We start from the raw sequence: 22321 nt of genomic DNA on the forward strand, positions 1-22321 counted from the left end.
GTTCTGGACAACATAGCCGAGGATGGCTAAGCGGTTCGTGCTGAACACGCACTCCTCCTTGTTATAGGTTAGGTTGAGGAGAGTGGCGGTGTGGAGAAATTTGGCAAGGTTGGCGTCATGGTCCTGCTGGTCGTGGCCGCAGATGGTGACGTTATCTAGGTACGGGAAGGTGGCCCGCAGTCCGTACCGGTCAACCATTCGGTCCATCTCCCGTTGGAGACCGAGACCCCATTGGTGATGCCAAAGGGAACCTTAAGAAAGTGGTAAAGGCGGCTATCTGCCTTGAAGGCAGTGTGTGGGTGGTCTGCCTAGCGGATGGGGAGCTGGTGGTAGGCAGATTTCAGGTCCACAGTTGAGAAGACCCAGTACTGTGCAATCTGATTGACCATATCGGATATGTGTGGGAGGGGGTACGCGTGGAGCTGCGTGTACCTATTGAGGATCTGACTAGACAACGACCATCCTGTGTTTCTCCCCAGCTTTCACAACGACCACTTGGGCTCTCCAGGGTCTGTTGCTGGCCTCGATGATGCCTTCCCGAAGCAGTCGCTGGACTTCGGACCTGATGAAGGTCCTGTCCTGGGTGCTGTACCGTCTGCTCCTGGTGGCGATGGGTTTGCAATCCGGGGTTAAGTTTGCAAATAGGGAAGGTGGGCCGACCTTTAGGGTCGCGAGGCCGCACACAGTAAGGGGTGGTAGGGGCCCGCAGAATTTCAGTGTCAGGCTCTGGAGGTTGCACTGGAAGTCCAGGCCGAGTAGTAAGGCAGCGCCGAGGTTGGGGTGGGCGTAGAGGCAGAAGCCGGTGAACTCCACGCCTTGGACAGTGAGAGTGGCGATGCAGTACCCCCTGATCGCCACGGAGTGGGACCCGGAGGCCAGGGAGATTCTCTGGTTAGCGGGATGTACCGCGAGGGAGCAGAGCCTTACCGTATCGGGGTGAATGAAGCTCTCAGTGCTCCCGGAGTCCAGCAGGCAGGATAGCTCATGCCCATCGACCTTCACTTTGGTTGAAGCAGTTGCAAGGTTGGTCAATCGTGACCGAGGCGAGACGCGGCTGGTCATCGGCGGCTGCAGGCGACGAGCGGCCAGATGGGGTCCCCGGGGTGTATGGGTCCTGGTTCAGGTAAGGTGGCGGCGCCCACGGGCTGCATGTGTTGTGGGGAAACAAGATGGCGGTGCCCGTTGGTCCTGGGGGGGACAAGATGGCGGTGCCCGTTGGTCCTGGGGGGGGACAAGATGGCGGTGCCCACGGGCCGCACGTGATCTGAGGAAGGGAAGATGGCAGCGCCCACTGGCCGCACGTGGGGGGGTGCCGGAACAATAGCGGCGACTGAGCGGGCCTGGCACACCGCAGCGAAGTGTCCCTTCTTGCCACAGGCCTCGCAGACGGCGCTCCGGGCTGGGCAGTGCTGTCGGGTGTGTTTGGGCTACAGAAGTAACATTTGGGTCCCCCGGGGTTGGTTGGCTGTCGCGTGGCACAGGTGTGGGGATGGCTGAGGGCGGTCGCTGATGGGGTCCACGATGCACAGGAGGGTGGGCCGCGCGGTCGGGGGCGTAGGCCTGGATGTTGCGTGATGCGACCGTAAGTGAGAGCGCTAGTTTATTGGTCGCCGCGAGGTCGAGCGTGGCTCCTTCTAAGAAGCGCTGGCGGATGTAACCGGACCATATGCCCGTAACAAATGTGTCTCTCATGGGCAAATCCGAGTGTTCCATGGCCGAAACGGCCCGACAGTCACAGTCTCCAACTAGGGGAACCAGGAAACACCAGAAATCGGGAAGTTGACGACGACTGGAGAGGAGATGCCTGGCGTAGAGTGTGTTAGTCCGCTGAGCGTAGTTTTCCTTCTGCAGCGCCATGGCTTCTGCGTAGTTCAGCGCGTCCTGGATAAGCAGAAAGGTGTTGGAGCTCAGCCGCGTGTAAAGGATCTGGAGCTTCTGGGCTTCTGGGATTGGGGTTGGCGCAGGCCTGATGTACGCTTCGAAACGGGCTAGCCAATGTTCAAAGTCCTTTTTGGCGTTGCCTGCTTGCGGATCCAGCTGCAGGCGATCCGGCTTGATGCGGAGGTCCATCTTCTGAAAACTTGGTGTAATAAATTCATGCGCGATCAATTACACAAAGACGAGAGTTGGATGCAATCGAGGCTTTATTACACTAAGATGTGTGGCCTCCTACAGCAGCTGGCGAAATGGCTGCTGTACGGGGAGCACACATATTTATACTCTGCCTACTGGGCGGAGCCAGCAGGCTGGGAACTACCCCCGTACCTGTAGTACAGGGGCCTTGCCGTAAAGCACCTACATCGACATCCTCTATATACAATATATACATCAGTGGTGACTACCCACCCATCAAATATTCCCAGGACAGGTACAGCACAGAGTTAGATACAGAGTAAAGCTCCCTCTACACTGTCCCGATCAAACACTCCCAGGGCAGGTACAGCATGGGGTTAGGTACAGAGTAAAGCTCCCTCTACACTGTCCCCCACAAACTTCCCAGGACAGGTACAGCACGGGGTTAGATACAGAGTAAATCTCTCTCTACACTGTCCCCATTAAATACTCCCAGGATAGTTACAGCATGGGGTTAGATACAGAGTAAAGCTACCTCTACACTGTCCCCATCAAACACTCCCAGGACAGGTACAGCACGGGGTTAGATACAGAGTAAAGCTCCCTATACACTGTCCCCATCAAACACTCCCAGGACAGGTACAACACGGGGTTAGATACAGAGTAAAGCTCACTCTACACTGTGTCCATCAAACACTCCCAGGACAGGTACAGCACGGGGTTAGATACAGAGTAAAGCTCCCTCTACACTGTCCCCATCAAACACTCCCAGGACAGGTACAGCACGGGGTTAGATACAGAGTTAAGCTCCCTCTACACTGTCCCCATCAAACACTCCCAGGACAGGTACAGCACGGGGTTAGATACAGAGTAAAGCCCCCTCTACACTGTCCCCATCAAACACTCCCAGGACAGGTACAGCACGGGGTTACATACAGAGTAAAGCTCCCTCTACACTGTCCCCATCAAACACCACCAGGACAGGTACAGCACGGGGTTAGATACAGAGTAAAGCTCCCTCTATACTGTCCCCATCAAACACTCCCAGGACAGGTACAGCACGGGGTTAGATACAGAGTAAAGCTCCCTCTTTGGAGACTTGGGCGGAGAGATGGCAGATGGAGTTTAATCCGGACAAATGTGAGGTAATGCATTTTGGAAGGTCTAATGCAGGTAGGGAATATACAGTGAATGGTAGAACCCTCAAGAGTATTGAAAGTCAAAGAGGTCTAGGAGTACAGGTCCACAGGTCATTGCAAGGGGCAACACAGGTGGAGAAGGTAGTCAAGAAGGCATACGGCATGCTTGCCTTCATTGGCCGGGGCATTGAGTATAAGAATTGGCAAGTCATGTTGCAGCTGTATAGAACCTTAGTTAGGCCACACTTGGAGTATAGTGTTCAATTCTGGTCACCACACTACCAGAAGGATGTGGAGGCTTTAGAGAGGGTGTAGAAGAGATTTACCAGAATGTTGCCTGGTATGGAGGGCATTAGCTATGAGGAGCGGTTGAATCAACTCGGTTTGTTCTCACTGGAACGAAGGAGGTTGAGGGGAGACCTGATAGAGGTCTACAAAATTATGAGGGGTATAGACAGAGTGGATAGTCAGAGGCTTTTCCCCAGGGTAGAGGGGTCAATTACTAGGGGGCATAAGTTTAAGGTGAGAGGGGCAAGGTTTAGAGTAGATGTACGAGGCAAGTTTTTTACGCAGAGGGTAGTGGGTGCCTGGAACTCGCTACCGGAGGAGGTGGTGGAAGCAGGGTCGATAGTGACATTTAAGGGGCATCTTGACAAATACATGAATAGGATGGGAATAGAGGGATACGGACCCAGGAAGTGTAGAAGATTTTAGTTTAGTCGGGCAGCATGGTCGGCACGGGCTTGGAGGGCCGAAGGGCCTGTTCCTGTGCTGTACATTTCTTTGTTCTTTGTTCTTTGTACACTGTCCCCATCAAACACTCCCAGGACATAGGGTCGATGCAACAATCTTTGTCAAAATCTTTCTTCAGAGTCTATTGTTGCAGGGGCTGAGACTCTGCAACACTAATTGACATGACGCCAATGTTATTGAAGCTTGAAAGACTGAGATTGATGTTGGGGATGATTGCTTTGCTGGGCTGTGAGGAATGCTGAAACGCTCTTCAAAGGTGAAACACATAAACACAAGAATTGGGAGCAGGAATAAACTACACAGCCCATCGAGACTGCTCCGTCATGGCTGATCGCGGGATTCAGCACCTCTTTCCCGCCCGCTTCCCAAATCCCCTGATTCCCTGAAGAGGGAATATCTGTCAATCTCAACCTTAAATGTGTTCAGAAATGGGGCTTCCACAATCCTCCACGGAGGTGGAGAATTCCAAAGATTCACATCCCTTTGAGTGAAGAAATTGCTCCTCATCTCCGTCCTAAATGATTGGCCGTCTTATCCAGAGACTGAGTCCCCCTCCATGTTTCCGATTCCCGACTGGGAGACACACTATCAGTGCTGCCCTGTCAAACCCCCACATAATTCAACGAGATCGCCTCTCATTCTTCTAGACCCCAGAGAAGAGTCAGTCACGAGGGGACACGAGTTCAATAATAATAACCTTTATTAATGTCTGTGGTGAATGTATAATTACTGATAATTCACCAGTGCACTGTATTATGTTATGTTATGTTATTAACCCTGTGGGCCCCACCTATGGGCCATTGTGTGGCTTCACCCACAGGGGGATATGTTGGGGCATGTACGGGCTCCGCCCATGGCTCCTCCCCTTTAGAGGACGTATAAGAGCAGCTGACCTGCGGGGCCGCCTTCAGTATTGTACCAGTCACAGGCAGGCACAGTTCTAAGCTGATTAAAACCACGGTTTACTTCTCCACGTGTCTTTGAGTGAATTGATGGTCGCATCAATTTAATCAGCTTAAAATACTACTATGGAATCAGCCCTCAAACCTGACAGACTGGAACTCGATCCACAGGCCGTGGAGGCGAAAGAAATGTTTTCACATTGGCTTCGATGCTTCAAGGCCTATCTCGCCGCCTCGTCGACGCCATCCGTCACTGACGAACAGAAGCCGAGCCTCCTCCACGCACGGGTGAGCCATCGCATTTCTGTCCAGCTCGACGAAGCCGCTTTCTATACAGAGGCCCTCGCGCTACTCGAACGCCTCCACGTGCGGCCTGTGAACGAGGTCTACACGCGACACGGCTTCACCACTCGCCGCCAGCGCCCCGGGGAGTCGTTTACGTGGCGGGGGTCCGATCGAACTATGTGAGACAGCGCCTGTTCGAAAAAGGGGCCCAGGACCTGGACGACACAGTAAATCTAGTTACCTCTTTGGAGGACCCTTATCAGAGCCTTACTGCGTTCCCGGCCGACCACGCGACCCCCTCAAGGGTCCCCGACCAGAGACTGGCCCAGGCCTGTGCCGCGCGGCCGCCCGCCCATCATGGGGGGCTACCCTGCTATTTTTGCGGCCAGTTCCAACACCCCCGACAGCACTGCCCGGCCCGCAATGCGAACTGCAGCAGCTGCGGGCGAAAAGGACTCTTCGCCAAGGTCTGCCTGGCCAAGTCTAAGAACCCGAACTCACAGACCCGATCCACAGACTCACAGGCCCGCAGACCACGCAATGTGGCAGCGTGTCTGCCGACTCCGCCTCCGCACAACACGTGCAACTCATGGGGGCCGTCACGTTGGCCATCCTCCCCCACGCGGCCGGCCATGTACGATCCATGGGGGCCGCCATCTTGGATGTCATCTTCCTCACCGCCCGCCATGCTCGACCAACGGGGGCCGCCATCTTGGCCGCCATCTGCTACGCCGCTCGATGCGTACGACCTACGCGGACAGTCATCGCGGGGCCGCTCCAGCACGTCCGATCACGCCGCCGGCTACCCACAACTCAGCACGCTCACCCTGGTCACCTAAGCACCTCCGGGGCTCCATGATGGCCGTCCGGGTTAACGGGTACGAGACACCTTGTCTTTTCGACTCCGGGAGCACAGAGAGCTTCATTCACCCGGACATGGTAAGACGCTGCTCGCTCCCAATATTCCCGACGCAACAAACCATCTCCCTCGCCTCTGGGTCGCACTCGGTGCAAATCCAAGGGTGCACTAGTGATACAGGGCGCTGAGTACGCTAATTTTCAACTATATGTGCTCCCAGACCTCTTTGCTCCTCTCCTATTGGGACTCGACTTCCAATGTAACCTCAGGAGCCTAACTCTTAAGTTCGGGGGGCCCCTGCCCCCGCTCACCATATGTAACCTCGCGACCCTAAAAATTGACCCCCCCCCCCGCTTTGCAAACCCCACCGCCGCTTGCAAGCCAGTAGCCACCAGAAGCAGGCAGTATAGCATGCAGGACAGGACGTTCATTAGGTGCGAGGTCCAGCCTCTCTTGCAGGAGGGAGTCATAGAGGCCAGCAATAGCCCCTGGTGGTCGTCAAGACCGGGGAAAAGTTCCGGATGGTGGTTGATTACAGCCAGACCATTAACCGGTTTACGCAACTCGATGCGTACCCCCTTCCCCGGATTGCAAACATGGTAAATCAGATCGTGCACTACCGCGTGTTCTCCACGGTGGATCTGAAGTCTGCATACCACCAGCTCCCAATCCGCCCGGAGGACCGCCACTACACGGCTTTTGAGGCAGACAGCCGCCTTTTCCATTTCCTCCGGGTCCCCTTTGGCGTCACGAACGGGGTTTTGGTGTTCAAACGAGCGATGGACCGAATGGTGGACCAGTATGGGCTGCGGGCCACGTTTCCGTACTTGGACAATGTCACCATCTGCGGCCATGATCAGCAGGACCACGATGCCAACCTCCACCGATTTCTCCAAACCGCCCAAAAGCTCAACCTCACCTACAACAAGGGGAAATGCGTTTTCCGCACAACCAGGCTAGCCATCCTCGGCTACGTCGTGGAAAACGGGGTCTTAGGGCCCGACTCTGACCGTATGCGCCCCCTCCTACAACTCCCTCTCCATCACTGTCCCAAGGCCCTGAAGAGGTGCCTTGGATTTTTCTCCTATTACGCCCAGTGGGTCCCCCAGTATGCGGACAAAGCCCGCCCACTATTTAAGGCCACCCTCTTTCCACTGGCAGCCGAGGCCCGCCAGGCCTTCAACTGTATCAAGGCGGACATCGCCAAAGCTGCAATGCGCGCGGTGGATGAGTCCGTCCCCTTCCAGGTGGGGAGCGACGCCTCAGAGGTCGCTCTCGCCGCCACCCTCAACCAAGCAGGCAGACCGGTAGCGTTCTTTTCCCGCACCCTCACCACCTCTGAAATTCGACACTCCTCGGTGGAAAACAAAGCCCAAGCCATCGTGGAAGCCGTGCGGCACTGGAGGCACTACCTCGCTGGTAGGAGGTTTACCCTCGTCACCGACCAATGATCGGTAGCCTTCATGTTTGACAATACGCAGCGGGGCAAGATCAAGAATGATAAGATCTTGAGGTGGAGGATCGAACTCTCCACCTATAACTACGTTATAGTATATCGTCCTGGGATGCTCAACGAACCCCCAGATGCCCTGTCCCACGGCACATGCGCCAGCGCGCAAGACGACCGTCTACGGGCTATCCACGATGACCTCTGCCACCCGGGGGTCACCTGGCTCGCTCATTACATCAAGGCTCGCAACCTGCCCTACTCCACCGAGGAGGTCAGAGCTATAACCAGGGACTGCCAAATCTGTGCGGAGTGTAAACCGCACTTCTATCGACCGGATAAGGCCGACCTGGTAAAGGCATCCCGGCCCTTTTAACGCCTCAGTATCGATTTCAAAGAGCCCCTCCCCTCCAATAACCACAACACGTACTTCCTTAACATCATAGATGAGTTCTCCCGCTTCCCGTTTGCCATCCCCTGCCCCGATATGACCGCCCCCACTGTCATTAAAGCCCTGCATAGTGTTTGGTTTCCCCAGTTAGGTCCACAGCGACAGGGGCTCGTCGTTCATGAGCGATGAACTGCGTCAGTACCTGCTCAGTAAGGGCATCCCCTCGAGCAGGACTACTAGCTATAACCCCAGGAGAAACGGGCAGGTGGAGAGGGAGAATGCGACGGTCTGGGTGAACGCGACGGTCTGGAAGACCGTCCTACTGACCCTACGGTCCAGGAATCTCCCAGTTTCTCACTGGCAGGAGTTCCTCCCCGATGCGCTCCACGCTATTAGGTCCCTCCTTTGCAGGGCCACAAACCAGACTCCTCACGACCGCTTGTTTGTTTTCCCTAGGGGAGCTACCTCCGGGGTCTCGCTTCTGCCCTGGCTGATGACACCGGGTCCAGTCCTCCTCCTAAAACACGTTCGGAGCCATAGGACCGACCCGCTGGTAGAGAGGGTCCAGCTCCTGCACTCCAACCCACACTATGCGTACGTCGAACACCCCGATGGCCGGCAAGATACCGTCTCCCTCTGGGATCTGGCACCCGCAGGCTCCACCACCACAACCACTACTGCATCCCCCACACTATGTCCCGTCCAACCTCCCATGTTCAGCGCCCCCACCCCATATGGTTCCCGACGGTCCACAGGAATGAAGCTCCGGAAGAGCCGCTCCCGGAGTCCATTCCTGTGCCTGCTCCGGACCCACTACCACAGCCACCCGAAGCGGCTGCAACACCAGTGCTTCGGCGGTCACAACGTACGATCCAGGCACCGGACCGACTGAATCTATGAGCCCGTCAACCCCGCTGGACTTCATTTTTTAAACAGGGGGTGAATGTGGTGAATGTATAATTACCGATAATTCACCAGTGCACTGTATTATGTTATGTTATGTTATTAACCCTGTGGGCTCCACCTATGGGCCATTGTGTGGCTTCACCCACAGGGGGATATGTTGGGCCATGTACGGGCTCCGCCCATGACGCCACCTCTTTAGAGGAAGTATAAGAGCAGCTGACCTGCGGGCCCGCCTTCAGTATTGTACCAGTCGCAGGCAGGCACAGTTCTAAGCTGATTAAAACCACGGTTTACTTCTCCACGTGTCTTCGAGTGAATTGATGGTCGCATCAGTGTCACAAGTAGGCATTCATTTTTAATTTTTTTAAAAAGTTTTTATTCTCCATTTTCACATTTTCCTTCAAAACGTACACCCCACCTACAAACAGTAAACGGTAACAAATACAAAATCAATCCCCTTAACAATACCAACAATCCCATCCTCCCACCACCCCAAACAACGGCCCACCTGTCAATATATGCATCTAACAAACCCTCCCACGGTGGCAACTTCCCCATGGTCACCATTGACCTATAGAGTCCACTCCCCCTCCTCCCCCTACACTCAACGCCCTCCAACCTCTGAGAGAGTACCGTACATGATACCCAAGAGTTGTACCCCCCCCCCCCCCCCCCCCCCCCCCCCGGTCTCCAGCTCCTCCCATCCACTGCCTCTTGTAAAACTCCTCCTCCCAACCTCGGTTCCATCCCCCCAACTTTCCGCCCCGGCTAGACCACTCGGACCCTGTCCTGTCAGGCTCCGATGGCCGCAGCCCCTCCCCCCACCTCACTCCCGTTCACTGACCGGCTTAAACCGGCCAGCGTGGAGGCCCCCGCCCGGTCCCTTTCCCACTTGCCCGGCCCGAGGAAAGCCCAGAAATCCCCTTTCAGCACACAACCCGCATATCCACCTACACCCCAAAGAGCCCTCATTTCGAGTGAAAGTCCCATCACTTCCCTTGTCCAAGTATATACAACATTGGCTCCTTTAACCCCTACACCCACACGCAGTGAAACAAAAAAGAAGAAAATACAGTCATGAGGTTACATTGGCACATGGCCATTTCTCAATTTCTCAGTTCTGCCACAGTCCTTCTGCCTTCGCAAACTCCTCCGCTGCTTCCGCCGTTCCAAAATAAAAGTCCCTGAGCTTGTAAGTCACCCTCAGCTTCGCTGGATATACAATGCCGCACCGCACCTTGCTAATGTACAGTGCCCTCTTCACCCGGTTGAAGGCAGCCCGCCTCTTCGCCAGCTCCACCGTAAAGTCCTGGTATACACGGCCAAGTGTTGTGTTCCCTGTTTTGTACCGTGTTGGTTCGTCTGTGTAGCAGAGCACCCAACACATCAATGTCCTCCTTCTGCACTGTAAATTCTATGATTCCACGATATCCTTCTCTACTTAACATGAGTCAGAGTTTCCATTCCCTCACTCTTAACCTGGTTCTTGAACACGAGAAGAGTTTTCTGCGCAATGGATTGAACCCGGGTCCTTGGCGCTGTGAGGCAGCAGTGCTAACCACTGTGCCACCGTGCCGCCCGCAATCCAGGAACGTTTCAAAGGATGTAAGGCAGCCCGCCTCTACTGCCCTCCCTGGCCGTGCGTTCCAGACCATCGCCACCCTCTGGGTAAAAAAGCTTTTCTTCCCATCACCACTAAACCTCCTGCCCTTCACCATAGGACGGCACGGTAGCACAGTGGTTAGCACTGTTGCTTCACAGCGCCAGGGTCCCAGGTTCGATTCCCCGCTGGGTCACTGTCTGTGCGGAGTCTGCACGTTCTCCCCGTGTCTGCGTGGGTTTCCTCCGGGGGCTCCGGTTTCCTCCCACAATTCCTGAAAGACATGCTTGTTCGGTGAATTGGACATTCTGAATTCCCCCTCCGTGTGCCCGAACAGGCGGCGGAATGTGGCGACTAGGGGATTTTCACAGTAACGTCATTGCAGTGTTAATGTAAGCCTGCTTGTGACAATAAAGATTATTATTATTATTATAACTTCACCTGACTTCGATCTTGCTTCAGTTCATCTGTGGTTGATACTAGATACATAGACGTTTACAACACAGAAGGGGGCCATTCGGCCCAGTGGGTCCATGCTGGTCAACAAAGCTCTGACTACACTGCTCCTGTTTTCCAGTGGTCCATCAGCCATGGAGTTTACAGCAGCGCAGGCGAATATTTAAATACTTCTTAAATGCAAAGAGATTTTCTGACTCAACACCTTTTCAGGCAGTGAGTGAGAGGCACCCACCACTCCCTGGGTGAAAAAGTTTCTCATCAACCCCACTCTTAGCTTTCGACCTCTGACCTTGAATCTACACCCCCTGGCTACCGACCCTCTACTATTGGAAAATGTGTCTTCCTATCCCCTCCGTCCATGCCCCTCATAATCTTCTCCACCTCTTATCAAGTCCCCTTTCCACCTTTGCTGCTACAAGGAAAACATCCCCAGCCTAGGTGGGCAGCACGGTAGCATTGTGGATAGCACAATTACTTCACAGCTCCAGGGTCCCAGGTTCAATTCCGGCCTCGGGTGACTGTCTGCGGAGTCTGCACGCTCTCCCCGTGTGTGCGTGGGTTTCCTCCGGGTGCTCCGGTTTCCTCCCACAGTCCAAAGATGTGCAGGTTAGGTGGATTGGCCATGATAAATTGCCCCTTAGTGTCCTAAATTGCCCTTAGTGTTGGGTGGGGTTACTGGGTTCTGGGGATAGGGTGGAGGTGTTGACCTTGGGTGGGGTGCTCTTTCCAAGAGCCGGTGCAGACTCGATGGGCCGAATGGCCTCCTTCTGCACTGTCAATTCTATGATAATCTATCCCATTTTTCCTCTTGCTCAAACCCTCCATCCCAGGCAGCATCCTGAATCTCCTCTGCACCCTCTCCTGTGCAATCACACCCTTCCCATAATGTGGCTACCCGAGCTGCACACTGCACTCCAGTTGTGGCCGAACCAGCAGTTTTTACAGTTCTAATCCTGTTTTTAAAAATGATTTATTTGTTCACAAAGTGTGGCCGTTGTTGACGAATTCGCACCATGACTACTCCAAAGGTCGCCGGCTTCTCGCCCACATTCCATCCTCTGTCAGCTTAAGACCGTTGCAAAATCTGTTGCCTGATTGGCTGTATAGCTGATGTGGTCTCACTATTGCAGAAGGGTTGTCGAGATAAGCCAGGGAACTACAGACCAGTGAGTCTCAAATCAGTGGTAGGGAAACTATTGGAGAGAACTCTGAGGGACAGAATCTCTGCGCGGGATTCTCCGTCGACGGAATCCTCCGCTTCACTGGCGGTGCACCCACGCCCGCCGGGTTTCCCCGACGGCATGGGGGTGGCCACAATTGGAAACCCCATTGGCCGGCTGCGGGAATGGAGAATCCCGTTGCCGGTGGGGACGCGCCGCACTGGGAATCGGGGCTGGCGGGATAGAGAGTCACTTGGAGAGGCTAGGCTTGATCAGGAATAGGCAGCATGGCTTTGTCAGAGGGAGGTCATGCCTAACAAATTTGATTGAACTTTTGTGGACGTGACCAGGTGAGTAGATGAGGGTAGTGCAGTTGATGTCGTTTACATGGATTTCAGCAAAGCCTTTGACAAGATCCCCCATGGGAGACTTATAGAGGTGGCAAATGCACAGGGGATACAGGGGAACTTGATGGGGTGGATTCAAAAATGGCTTAGCTGTAGGAGACAGAGGGCAATGACAGACAGCTGCCTCAGTGACTGGAAGCCAGTGACCAGTGGGGTACCACGGATCTGTGCTAGGTCCCCTATTGTTTGTCATTTATATAAATTACATAGATGACTATGTGTGGGGGTAGGATCAGTAAGTTTGTGGGTGACACAAAGATTGTTCGGGTGGTTAACAGTGAGGGTGAGTGTCTTGGGTTACAGGAAGATATAGACCGGATGGTCAAATTGGCAGAAAGTAGCTGATCGAATTTAACCCTGTCAAGGGTGAGGTGATACACTTTGGAAGGAGAAATTTGACAAGGATGTGTTCAATGAATGGGGTGACCCCGGGAAGTTCTGGGAACAAAGGGACCTTGGAGTGTTTGTCCATGGACTTCTGAAGGTGGGAGGTTAATTGGGTGGTGAAAAAGGCATATGGAACACTCACCTTTATCAATCGAGGCATAAGTTATGAAGAGAGGGTGGGATAGGCTTGGGTTGTTTTCGCTGGAGTAGAGAAGGCGGAGGGGCGACCCGATCGAGGTGGACAAGATTATGAGGGGCATGGACAGGGTGGAGAGGGAGCAGCTGTTCCCCCTCAGTTGAAGGGTCAGTTACGAGGGGGGTCACAAGTTCAAGGTGAGGGGAAAGAGGTTTAGGGAGGACGTGAGGAAAAACATTTTTAGCCAGAGGGTAGTGACGGTCTGGGACGCGCTGCCTGGGAGGGTGCTAGAGGCGGGTTGCCTCACATCCTTTAAGAGCTCAAGGCTTTGGGCCACGTGTTGGTAAATGGGATGAGGTAAATAGGTCAGGTGTTTTTCATGTGTCGGTGCAGGCCTGGTGGGCCGAAGGGTCTCTTCGGCCCTGTGTGATTCTGTGACACCTGCATCCAAACTCACACCAAATCCCCTTCAGTTATCATCCCGGTGCTCACTGCCCAACAGGGGTCCCTGTTGAGCAACACCTCGATTTTAAAATTCTCTTCCTTGTTTTGAAATCCCTCCGTGCTCTCAGCCCTCCTCACCTCCGTAATCTCCTCCAGCCCCACGCAACCAAGGTCGCTGCGTCCCTCTGTACTGTCAGGATATCCTCACAGCGCGCCACTCAGACATAGACCATGTGCTGAGTGCCTCACTAAGATAGTGCTAGGGCTGGGTCCACTTTGTTTGCACTGAGTGCTGAATTTGGTGCTTTTTGAGTGCTACAGTGAGAGTTTGGTGACCGAGGGAGTTAGGTGAGGAGGGAGTAAGGCGCTCCTTTCATTTTGTTTCCGACGTTTCCGCAAAGAGTGCGAAGAGAGCCAGGAGTTTACAAGAAGTGTAGCAGAGTCGGAGGGCGGAGATCTAGTTAGTCCACACAGCAGCTATATTCTGTAAGGTAAGAGGGGATGGAGGCTAGGCCAGTTACATGCTCCTCCTGTAGGATGTGGGTGGTGAGGGATACCACCGGTGTCCCCACTGACTATACCTGCGGGAAGTGCACCCAACTTCAGCTCCTCAAAGACCGTGTTAGGGAACTGGAGCTGAAGCTGGATGAACTTCGGATCATCCGGGAGGCAGAGGGGGTGATTGAGAAGAGTTACAGGGAGGTAACCACACCCAAGGTACAGGACAAGAATAGCTGGGTTACAGTCAGGGGGAAAAAAACAAACAGGCAGACAGTGCAGGGATCCCTCGTGGCCGTTCCCCTTCAAAACAAGTATACCGTTTTGGATGCTGTTGGGGGGGGTGACCTACCGGGGGAAGGCCCTAGCGGCCAGGTCTCTGGCACTGAGTCTGGCTCTGGGGCTCAGAAGGGAAGGGGGGAGAATAGAAAAGCAATAGTTGTAGGAGATTCAATGGTTAGGGGAATAGATAGGAGATTCTGTGGTCGCGAGCGAGACTCCCGGAAGGTATGTTGCCTCCCGGGTGCCAGGGCCAGGGATGTCTCGGATCGTGTCTTCAGGATCCTTAAGGGGGAGGGGGAGCAGCCAGAAGTCGTGGTGCACATTGGTACCAACGACATAGGTAGGAAAAGGGGTGTGGAGGTAATAAACAAGTTTAGGGAGTTAGGCTGGAAGTTGAAAGCCAGGACAGACAGAGTTGTCATCTCTGGTTTGTTGCCGGTGCCACGTGATAGCGAGGCTAGGAATAGGGAGAGAGTGCAGTTGAACATGTGGCTGCAGGAATGGTGTAGGAGGGAGGGCTTCAGGTATTTGGATAATTGGAGCGCATTCTGGGGAAGGTGGGACCTGTACAAGCAGGACGGGTTGCATCTGAACCAGAGGGGCACCAATATCCTGGGAGGGAGGTTTGCTAGTACTCTTCGGGAGGGTTTAAACTAATTTGGCAGGGGAATGGGAACCGGATTTGTAGTCCAGCAACTAAGGTAGCCGATATTCAGGACGCCAAAGCATGTAATGAGGCAGTGGGGAAGGGAACACTGACAAAGGAGAGTATTTGCAGGCACGGAGATGGGTTGAAGTGTGTATATCGTGTCCTCACAGCGCGCAAGAAGCATCAGGAATAAGGTGGGTGAACTTAAGGCATGGATCGGTACTTGGGACTACGATGTGGTGGCCATCACGGAAACTTGGATAGAAGAGGGGCAGAAATGGTTGTTGGAGGTCCCTGGGTATAGATGTTTCAATAAGATTAGGGAGGGTGGTAAAAGAGGTGGGGGGGTGGCATTATTAATTAGAGATAGTATAACAGCTGCAGAAAGGCAGTTCGAGGAGTATCACCCTATTGAGGTAGTATGGGTTGAAGTCAGAAATAGGAAAGGAGCAGTCACCTTGTTAGGAGTTTTCTATAGGCCCCCCAATAGTAGCAGAGATGTGGAGGAACAGATTGGGAAACAGATTTTGGAAAGGTGCAGAAGTCATAGGGTAGTAGTCATGGGCGACTTTAACTTCCCAAATATTGAGTGGAAACTCTTTAGATCAAATAGTTTGGATGGGGTGGTGTTTGTGCAGTGTGTCCAGGAAGCTTTTCTAACACAGTATGTAGATTGTCCAACCAGAGGAGGGGCAATATTAGATTTAGTACTGGGTAATGAACCAGGGCAAGTGATAGATTTGTTAGTGGGGGAGCATTTTGGAGATAGTGACCACAATTCTGTGACTTTCACTTTAGTAATGGAGAGGGATAGGTACGTGCAACAGGGCAAGGTTTACAATTGGGGGAAGGGTAAATACGATGTTGTCAGACAAGAATTGAAGTGCATAAGTTGGGAACATAGGCTGGCAGGGAAGGACACAAGTGAAATGTGGAACTTGTTCAAGGAACAGGTGCTACGTGTCCTTGATATGTATGTCCCTGTCAGGCAGGGAAGAGATGGTCGAGTGAGGGAACCATGGTTGACAAGAGAGGTTGAATGTCTTGTTAAGAGGAAAAAGGAGACTTATGTAAGGCTGAGGAAACAAGGTTCAGACAGGGCATTGGAGGGATACAAGATAGCCAGGAGGGAACTGAAGAAAGGGATTAGGAGAGCTAAGAGAGGGCATGAACAATCTTTGGCGGGTAGGATCAAGGAAAACCCTAAGGCCTTTTACACATATGTGAGAAATATGAGAATGACTAGAGCGAGGGTAGGTCCGATCAAGGACAGTAGCGGGAGATTGTGTATTGAGTCTGAAGAGATAGGAGAGGTCTTGAATGAGTACTTTTCTTCGGTATTTACAAATGAGAGGGGTGATATTGTTGGAGAGGACAGTGTGAAACAGATTGGTAAGCTCGAGGAAATACTTGTTAGGAAGGAAGATGTGTTGGGCATTTTGAAAAACTTGAGGATAGACAAGAGCCCCGGGCCTGACGGGATATATCCAAGGATTCTATGGGAAGCAAGAGATGAAATTGCAGAGCCGTTGGCAATTATCTTTTCGTCCTCACTGTCAACAGGGGTGGTACCAGGGGATTGGAGAGTGGCGAATGTCGTGCCCCTGTTCAAAAAAGGAACTAGGGATAACCCTGGGAATTACAGGCCAGTTAGTCTTACTTCGGTGGTAGGCAAAGTAATGGAAAGGGTACTGAAGGATAGGATTTCTGAGCATCTGGAAAGACACTGCTTGATTAGGGATAGTCAGCACGGATTTGTGAGGGGTAGGTCTTGCCTTACAAATCTTATTGAATTCTTTGAGGAGGTGACCAAGCATGTGGATGAAGGTAAAGCAGTGGATGTAGTGTACATGGATTTTAGTAAGGCATTTGATAAAGTTCCCCATGGTAGGCTTCTGCACAAAGTAAGGAGGCATGGGATAGTGGGAAATTTGGCCAGTTGGATAACGAACTGGCTAACCGATAGAAGTCAGAGAGTGGTGGTGGATGGCAAATATTCAGCCTGGATCCCAGTTACCAGTGGTGTACCGCAGGGATCAGTTCTGGGTCCTCTGCTGTTTGTGATTTTCATTAATGACTTGGATGAGGGAGTTGAAGGGTGGGTCAGTAAATTTGCAGACGATACGAAGATTGGTGGAGTTGTGGATAGTAAGGAGGGCTGTTGTCGGCTGCAAAGAGACATAGATAGGATGCAGAGCTGGGCTGAGAAGTGGCAGATGGAGTTTAACCCTGAAAAGTGTGAGGTTGTCCATTTTGGAAGGACAAATATGAATGCGGAATACAGGGTTAACGGTAGAGTTCTTGGCATTGTGGAGGAGCAGAGAGACCTTGGGGTCTATGTTCATACATCTTTGAAAGTTGCCACTCAAGTGGATAGAGCTGTGAAGAAGGCCTATGGTGTGCTCGCGTTCATTAACAGAGGGATTGAATTTAAGAGCCGTGAGGTGATGATGCAGCTGTACAAAACTTTGGTAAGGCCACATTTGGAGTACTGTGTACAGTTCTGGTCGCCTCATTTTAGGAAGGATGTGGAAGCTCTGGAAAAGGTGCAAAGAAGATTTACCAGGATGTTGCCTGGAATGGAGAGTAGGTCTTACGAGGAAAGGTTGAGGGTGCTAGGCCTTTTCTCATTAGAGCGGAGAAGGATGAGGGGCGACTTGATAGAGGTTTATAAGATGATCAGGGGAATAGATAGAGTAGACAGTCAGAGACTTTTTCCCCAGGTGGAACACACCATTACAAGGGGACATAAATTTAAGGTGAAAGGTGGAAGATATAGGAGGGATATCAGAGGTAGGTTCTTTACCCAGAGAGTAGTGGGGGCATGGAATGCACTGCCTGTGGAAGTAGTTGAGTCGGAAACATTAGGGACCTTCAAGCAGCTGTTGGATAGGTACATGGATTACGGGAAAATGATATAGTGTAGATTTATTTGTTCTTAAGGGCAGCACGGTAGCATTGTGGATAGCACAATTGCTTCACAGATCCATGGTCCCAGGTTCGATTCCGGCTTGGGTCATTGTCTGTGCGGAGTCTGCACGTCCTCCCCGTGTCTGCGTGGGTTTCCTCCGGGTGCTCCGGTTTCCTCCCACAGTCCAAAGATGTGCAGGTTAGGTGAATTGGCCAATGATAAATTGCCCTTAATGTCCAAATTGCCCTTGGTGTTGGGTGGAGGTGTTGAGTTTGGGTAGGGTGCTCTTTCCAAGAGCTGGTGCAGACTCGGGGGGCCGAATGGCCTCCTTCTGCACTGTAAATTCAATGATAATCTATGATTAATCTAGGACAAAGGTTCGGCACAACATCGTGGGCCGAAGGGCCTGTTCTGTGCTGTATTTTCTATGTTCTATGTTCTATGTTAGCTGGTGAAGCACGAACCTCAGCCAGCAGTTAGTAGTTGTCGTTGTTTAAGACAATAAAACAGAGTTGTACCATCCACAGCCGTGTTGGATCATTTGTGCATCGGAACACCCAACACGACATGTACCTGGCTTCTTGTCCGCCACCAATATTTAAAAACAATGTATTTTTATTACAGTTTTCAAGTTTCAACAAATATGAAATGAAAATCGCTTATTGTCACAAGTAGGCTTCAAATGAAGTTACTGTGAAAAGCCCCTAGTCGCCACATTCCGGCGCCTGTTTGGGGAGGCTGGTACGGGAAAGATCCCATCAAAGGGTAAGAGGAAAGAAAAGCCCCAGGTGCAGGTCGAAACGGAGGTCATTGCAAACATGGAAACAAATAAGATAGGACATTTAGGGAGGTCAAACAGTAAAAGGGGGTACACAATAAACAGGAGTATACTGAGAGGGGTGGATGAAGGGAGAGATCTTTAAAAAATATATATTTTAGAGTACCCAATTCATTTTTTCCAATTAAGGGGTAATTTAGCGTGGCCAATCCACCTCCCCTGCACATCTTTGGGTTGTGGGGGCGAGACGCACGCAGACACGGGGAGAATGTGCAAACTCCACACGGACAGTGACCCAGAGCCGGGATTGAACCTGGGACCTCGGCGCCGTGAGGCAGCAGTGCTAACCACTGCGCCACCGTGCTGCTCGAAGTGAGAGATCTTGACACGGATCCCGACAGGTAGCCATACAGGTAGATAAGACGGTAAAGAAGAAGGCAGAGGGAATGCTCCCCTTCATCGGCAGAGATATAGAATGCTAAAGTAGGGACAGAATGATGGAGGCGTTTAAGACACAGGTGAGGCCATAACTGCAGTGGAGTTGTCCCTCAGCGGGATCCTCCCATACGCCAGCAGCTCACCCCCACCCGGCGGCATGGGGAACCCCATTGGCCGGCTGTGGGAACGGCGAATCCCACTATCCTGCCGAAATATCAGTCAACCCAAGACCTCTTGCAGTTTAACGCCCAAAGTGAGCGTCATACCCCCTCGACCAAGAGCCGGGTGTGATGGAACATTCTCCGCTTGCCTGGAAGAGTCCAGCTCCAACAACACTCAAGCAAGCTCGTCACCATCAGCGGAACAATTCCCGGGACATTGTGTAAAGTATGGATAGCAAAGTCACAAAATAACGTGCACATGGATGAAAAGAGGGAGTAGAAGAGGAGCAGAGCCGGAACTCGCGAAACCGCTCCCGCGCTCACCACCAATTTGAATTGCTCCATCGGCAGCCGTGCCTTCAGCTACCTGGGACCCGAACTCTGTAATGCCCCCCCTAAACCCCTCCTCCTCGCTCCCTTTCTCTCTCCTCCTCTGAGGCATTGCCTTTAAACCCTCTCTCTTTGACCACAACTTTTTGGTTATCTGACCGACTCTGTCTTTACGTGACTCAGGGGTCGAATTCTGCTTCAGCACATTCCCGTGAGCGGTCTCGGGATGTTTTGTTGCTATATAAATGCAGGTTGCTGTTGTTAGATCGCAGAGGGGTGAGGCAGTAACCACCAGGAGGTAACTATGGGCGGGATTTCCCCACCCTCCGCCCGACCAACGCAACGTGTTTTGTGGTAGCAGAGGTGGCCAACCAGGTGGGATCCTCCAGTCCTGCTTTTGTCAACAGGGTTTCCCATTGTCTGTGCCTCCGCTGCCACGAAATCTTTTTTTAAAATAAAGTGTACCCAATTATCTTTTTTTCCAATTAAGGGGCAATTTAGCGTGGCCAATCCACCTACCCTGCACATCTTTGGGTTGTGGGGGCAAAACCCACGCAGACACGGGGAGAATGTGCAAACTCCACACGGACAGTGGCCCAGAGCCGGGATCGAACCTGCGACCTCGGCGCCGTGAGGCAGCAGTGCTAACCACTGTGCCACCGTGCTGCCCGATGTGAGAGATCTTGACACAGATCCCTACAGGTAGCCATACAGGTAGTAAGGTGGTAAAGAAGAAGGCAGAGGGAATGCTCCCCTTCATCGGCAGAGATATAGAATGCTAAAGTAGGGACAGAATGATTATCATAGAATTTACAGTGCAGAAGGAGGCCATTCGGCCCATCGAGCCTGCACCGGCTCTTGGAAAGAGCACCCTACCCAAGGTCAACAGCTCCACCCTATCCCCATAACCCAGTAACCCCACCCAACACTAAGGGCAATTTTGGACACTAAGGGCAATTTATCATGGCCAATCCACCTAACCTGCACATCTTTGGACTGTGGGAGGAAACCGGAGCACCCGGAGGAAACCCACGCACACACGGGGAGGATGTGCAGACTCCACACAGGCAGGTTGTCTGACACCTCCCTGTTCACGTTCGGCAGCTGAATATCAGTTGGGCCCAGGCCTCAGGGCCACGCAGGCCCTGGATCATTTAACGTTTGACTCAGGGTTAGCCCAATTCCCGTCCTGCAGAGGCAGCTCGAAAAGCCGGACAACAGTCCAGTAGCTTTTCCCGTCACCCCACAATCCATCGAAGCGTTGAGCCCTACCTCGCTGGAAGTAAAGAAGCAGCCAGGGCAGGAAGCTTAGGCCGGGAGACATTCTTCCGTGTCCTTCGGGACCCTGCGCCCGCGTGTGAAGAAATCAAAGAAGTAGTAGGCTTGCTGTTTCTCCAAGTTCCCTTTTCTGTGGTAACAGCGCGTGTGACCGTTGTGTAACATCCCCTCCATCGGGGCCTCGCCACATAATCCTGCCAGGAACCCCTAACCGAAGCACAGTGAATTTCGCAAGGTGAATGTGGTCAGGAAAACCCCACATTGAGTAATCTACACTTGCTCCAAGTGCTGGTGGAAGCAGCCCAGAAATCCTGCCTCTATCTCCCAGCCCGACACGTTGGTCAGGCTTCAATCTCGGAACGAACAGTGCCCCCCTCTTAAAATAATCTTTCTGGTGTTAAAACTGTGAGGAATGGATACTTCACCCCAGGATTGCTGCCTCTGACCAAAAGGCATCTTTTCTGTTCAAACAAACTTTAATTTCAGCACAGAATTAACCACATTAAGATCAAAGAAATAGCTTTACAATTATCAGTTAAACGGTTCTTTTAATAAAAAAAAATTTAGAGTACCCAATTATTTTTTCCAATTAAGGGGCAATTTATCACGGACAATCCACCTAACCTGCACATCTTTGGGTTGTGGGGGTGAGACCCACGCAGACACGGGGAGAACGTGCAAACTCCACACGGGCAGTGATCCTGGGGCCCGGATTGAACCCAGGTCCTCAGGCGACAGTGCTAACCACTGTGCCATCATGCTGCCAGTTAAAGGGCTCTTAAACCACAAGCAAAATTTGGTAGTTTGGTGCAGTGAGGTAACCAGGAAAGGTAAGTGGTTCATCTAATTTTGCTGTTTTTCAGTTAAAAGTGCAGTGTAGATTAGTGTCTGATTGGCTGAAGCTGCCCCCACCCTAATTGCTGAGAGGCAGTTATCTGGCAGTCACCTGAGGCCTGTTAAGGGGCACAAAGGTACACATTGTATTCTTCTCTTTGAAGTTTTAGTGTGAGTCATCTTAAAGTCTGTATAAAAGACAGATAGAAAGCGCACTTAGTAAGCATTGCGCAGGTCAAGGAGACACAGCCTGAGTGAGAGAGATACAGACAGAGTGAGAATTTGGTAATTTGGTGCAGTGAGGTAATTCGGTGAAGAGTGGGAGAAGGTGCTTTTTCCCTACTGTTTTGTTCTCTCTCTTTCTTCGGGCCTAATTTCGGGAGCCGTTCGGAGGAGGAGGAGCAGTCTCTGTGAGTATAAAAACCTAACGGAAACTTCCTGTTTTCCAGTTTGTTTCCCAAAAGTGACGTCAGAGGGAAGCTGTGATCTGATTGGTTGACAGCAAATCTGCCCCAAATTAAAAAAAAAACACAGCTAAACTCATAAACTTAAATTAAACTAATTAATTAATTAGTGATGGCTGGTCAGGTGATGTGCTTGAGCTGCTTGATGTGGGAGCTGGCAGATCCCATTGCGAGCTGCAGCGACCACATCTGCAGTAAGTGTTGGCTGCTCGAAGAGCTCCGGCTCAGAGTTGATGAGCTGGAGTCTGAGCTTCAAACACTGAGGCACATCCGGGAGGGGGAGACTTACCTGGACACTGTGTTTCAGGAGGCAGTCACACCTGTCAGAGTAAGTAGTTTAAATCCTGCCA

General features: G+C 52.2%; 1 protein-coding gene across 2 annotated transcripts in view; it reads right to left on the minus strand.

Annotated features, from left to right (window-relative positions):
* Window positions 1-20745, minus strand: part of LOC140403730 (uncharacterized) — a 95068-nt gene extending 74323 nt beyond the window's left edge. For both annotated transcript variants that reach the window (XM_072491893.1, XM_072491892.1), the window contains exon 1: window positions 20668-20745. In XM_072491893.1, the coding sequence (XP_072347994.1) occupies window positions 20668-20719 (52 nt within the window). In that variant the 5' untranslated portion in view covers window positions 20720-20745. The remainder of the gene's footprint in view (window positions 1-20667) is intronic.
* Window positions 20746-22321: the final 1576 nt, after the last annotated feature.

The sequence above is a fragment of the Scyliorhinus torazame genome, chromosome 29, assembly GCF_047496885.1.
Source record: "Scyliorhinus torazame isolate Kashiwa2021f chromosome 29, sScyTor2.1, whole genome shotgun sequence".
NCBI lineage: Eukaryota > Metazoa > Chordata > Chondrichthyes > Carcharhiniformes > Scyliorhinidae > Scyliorhinus > Scyliorhinus torazame.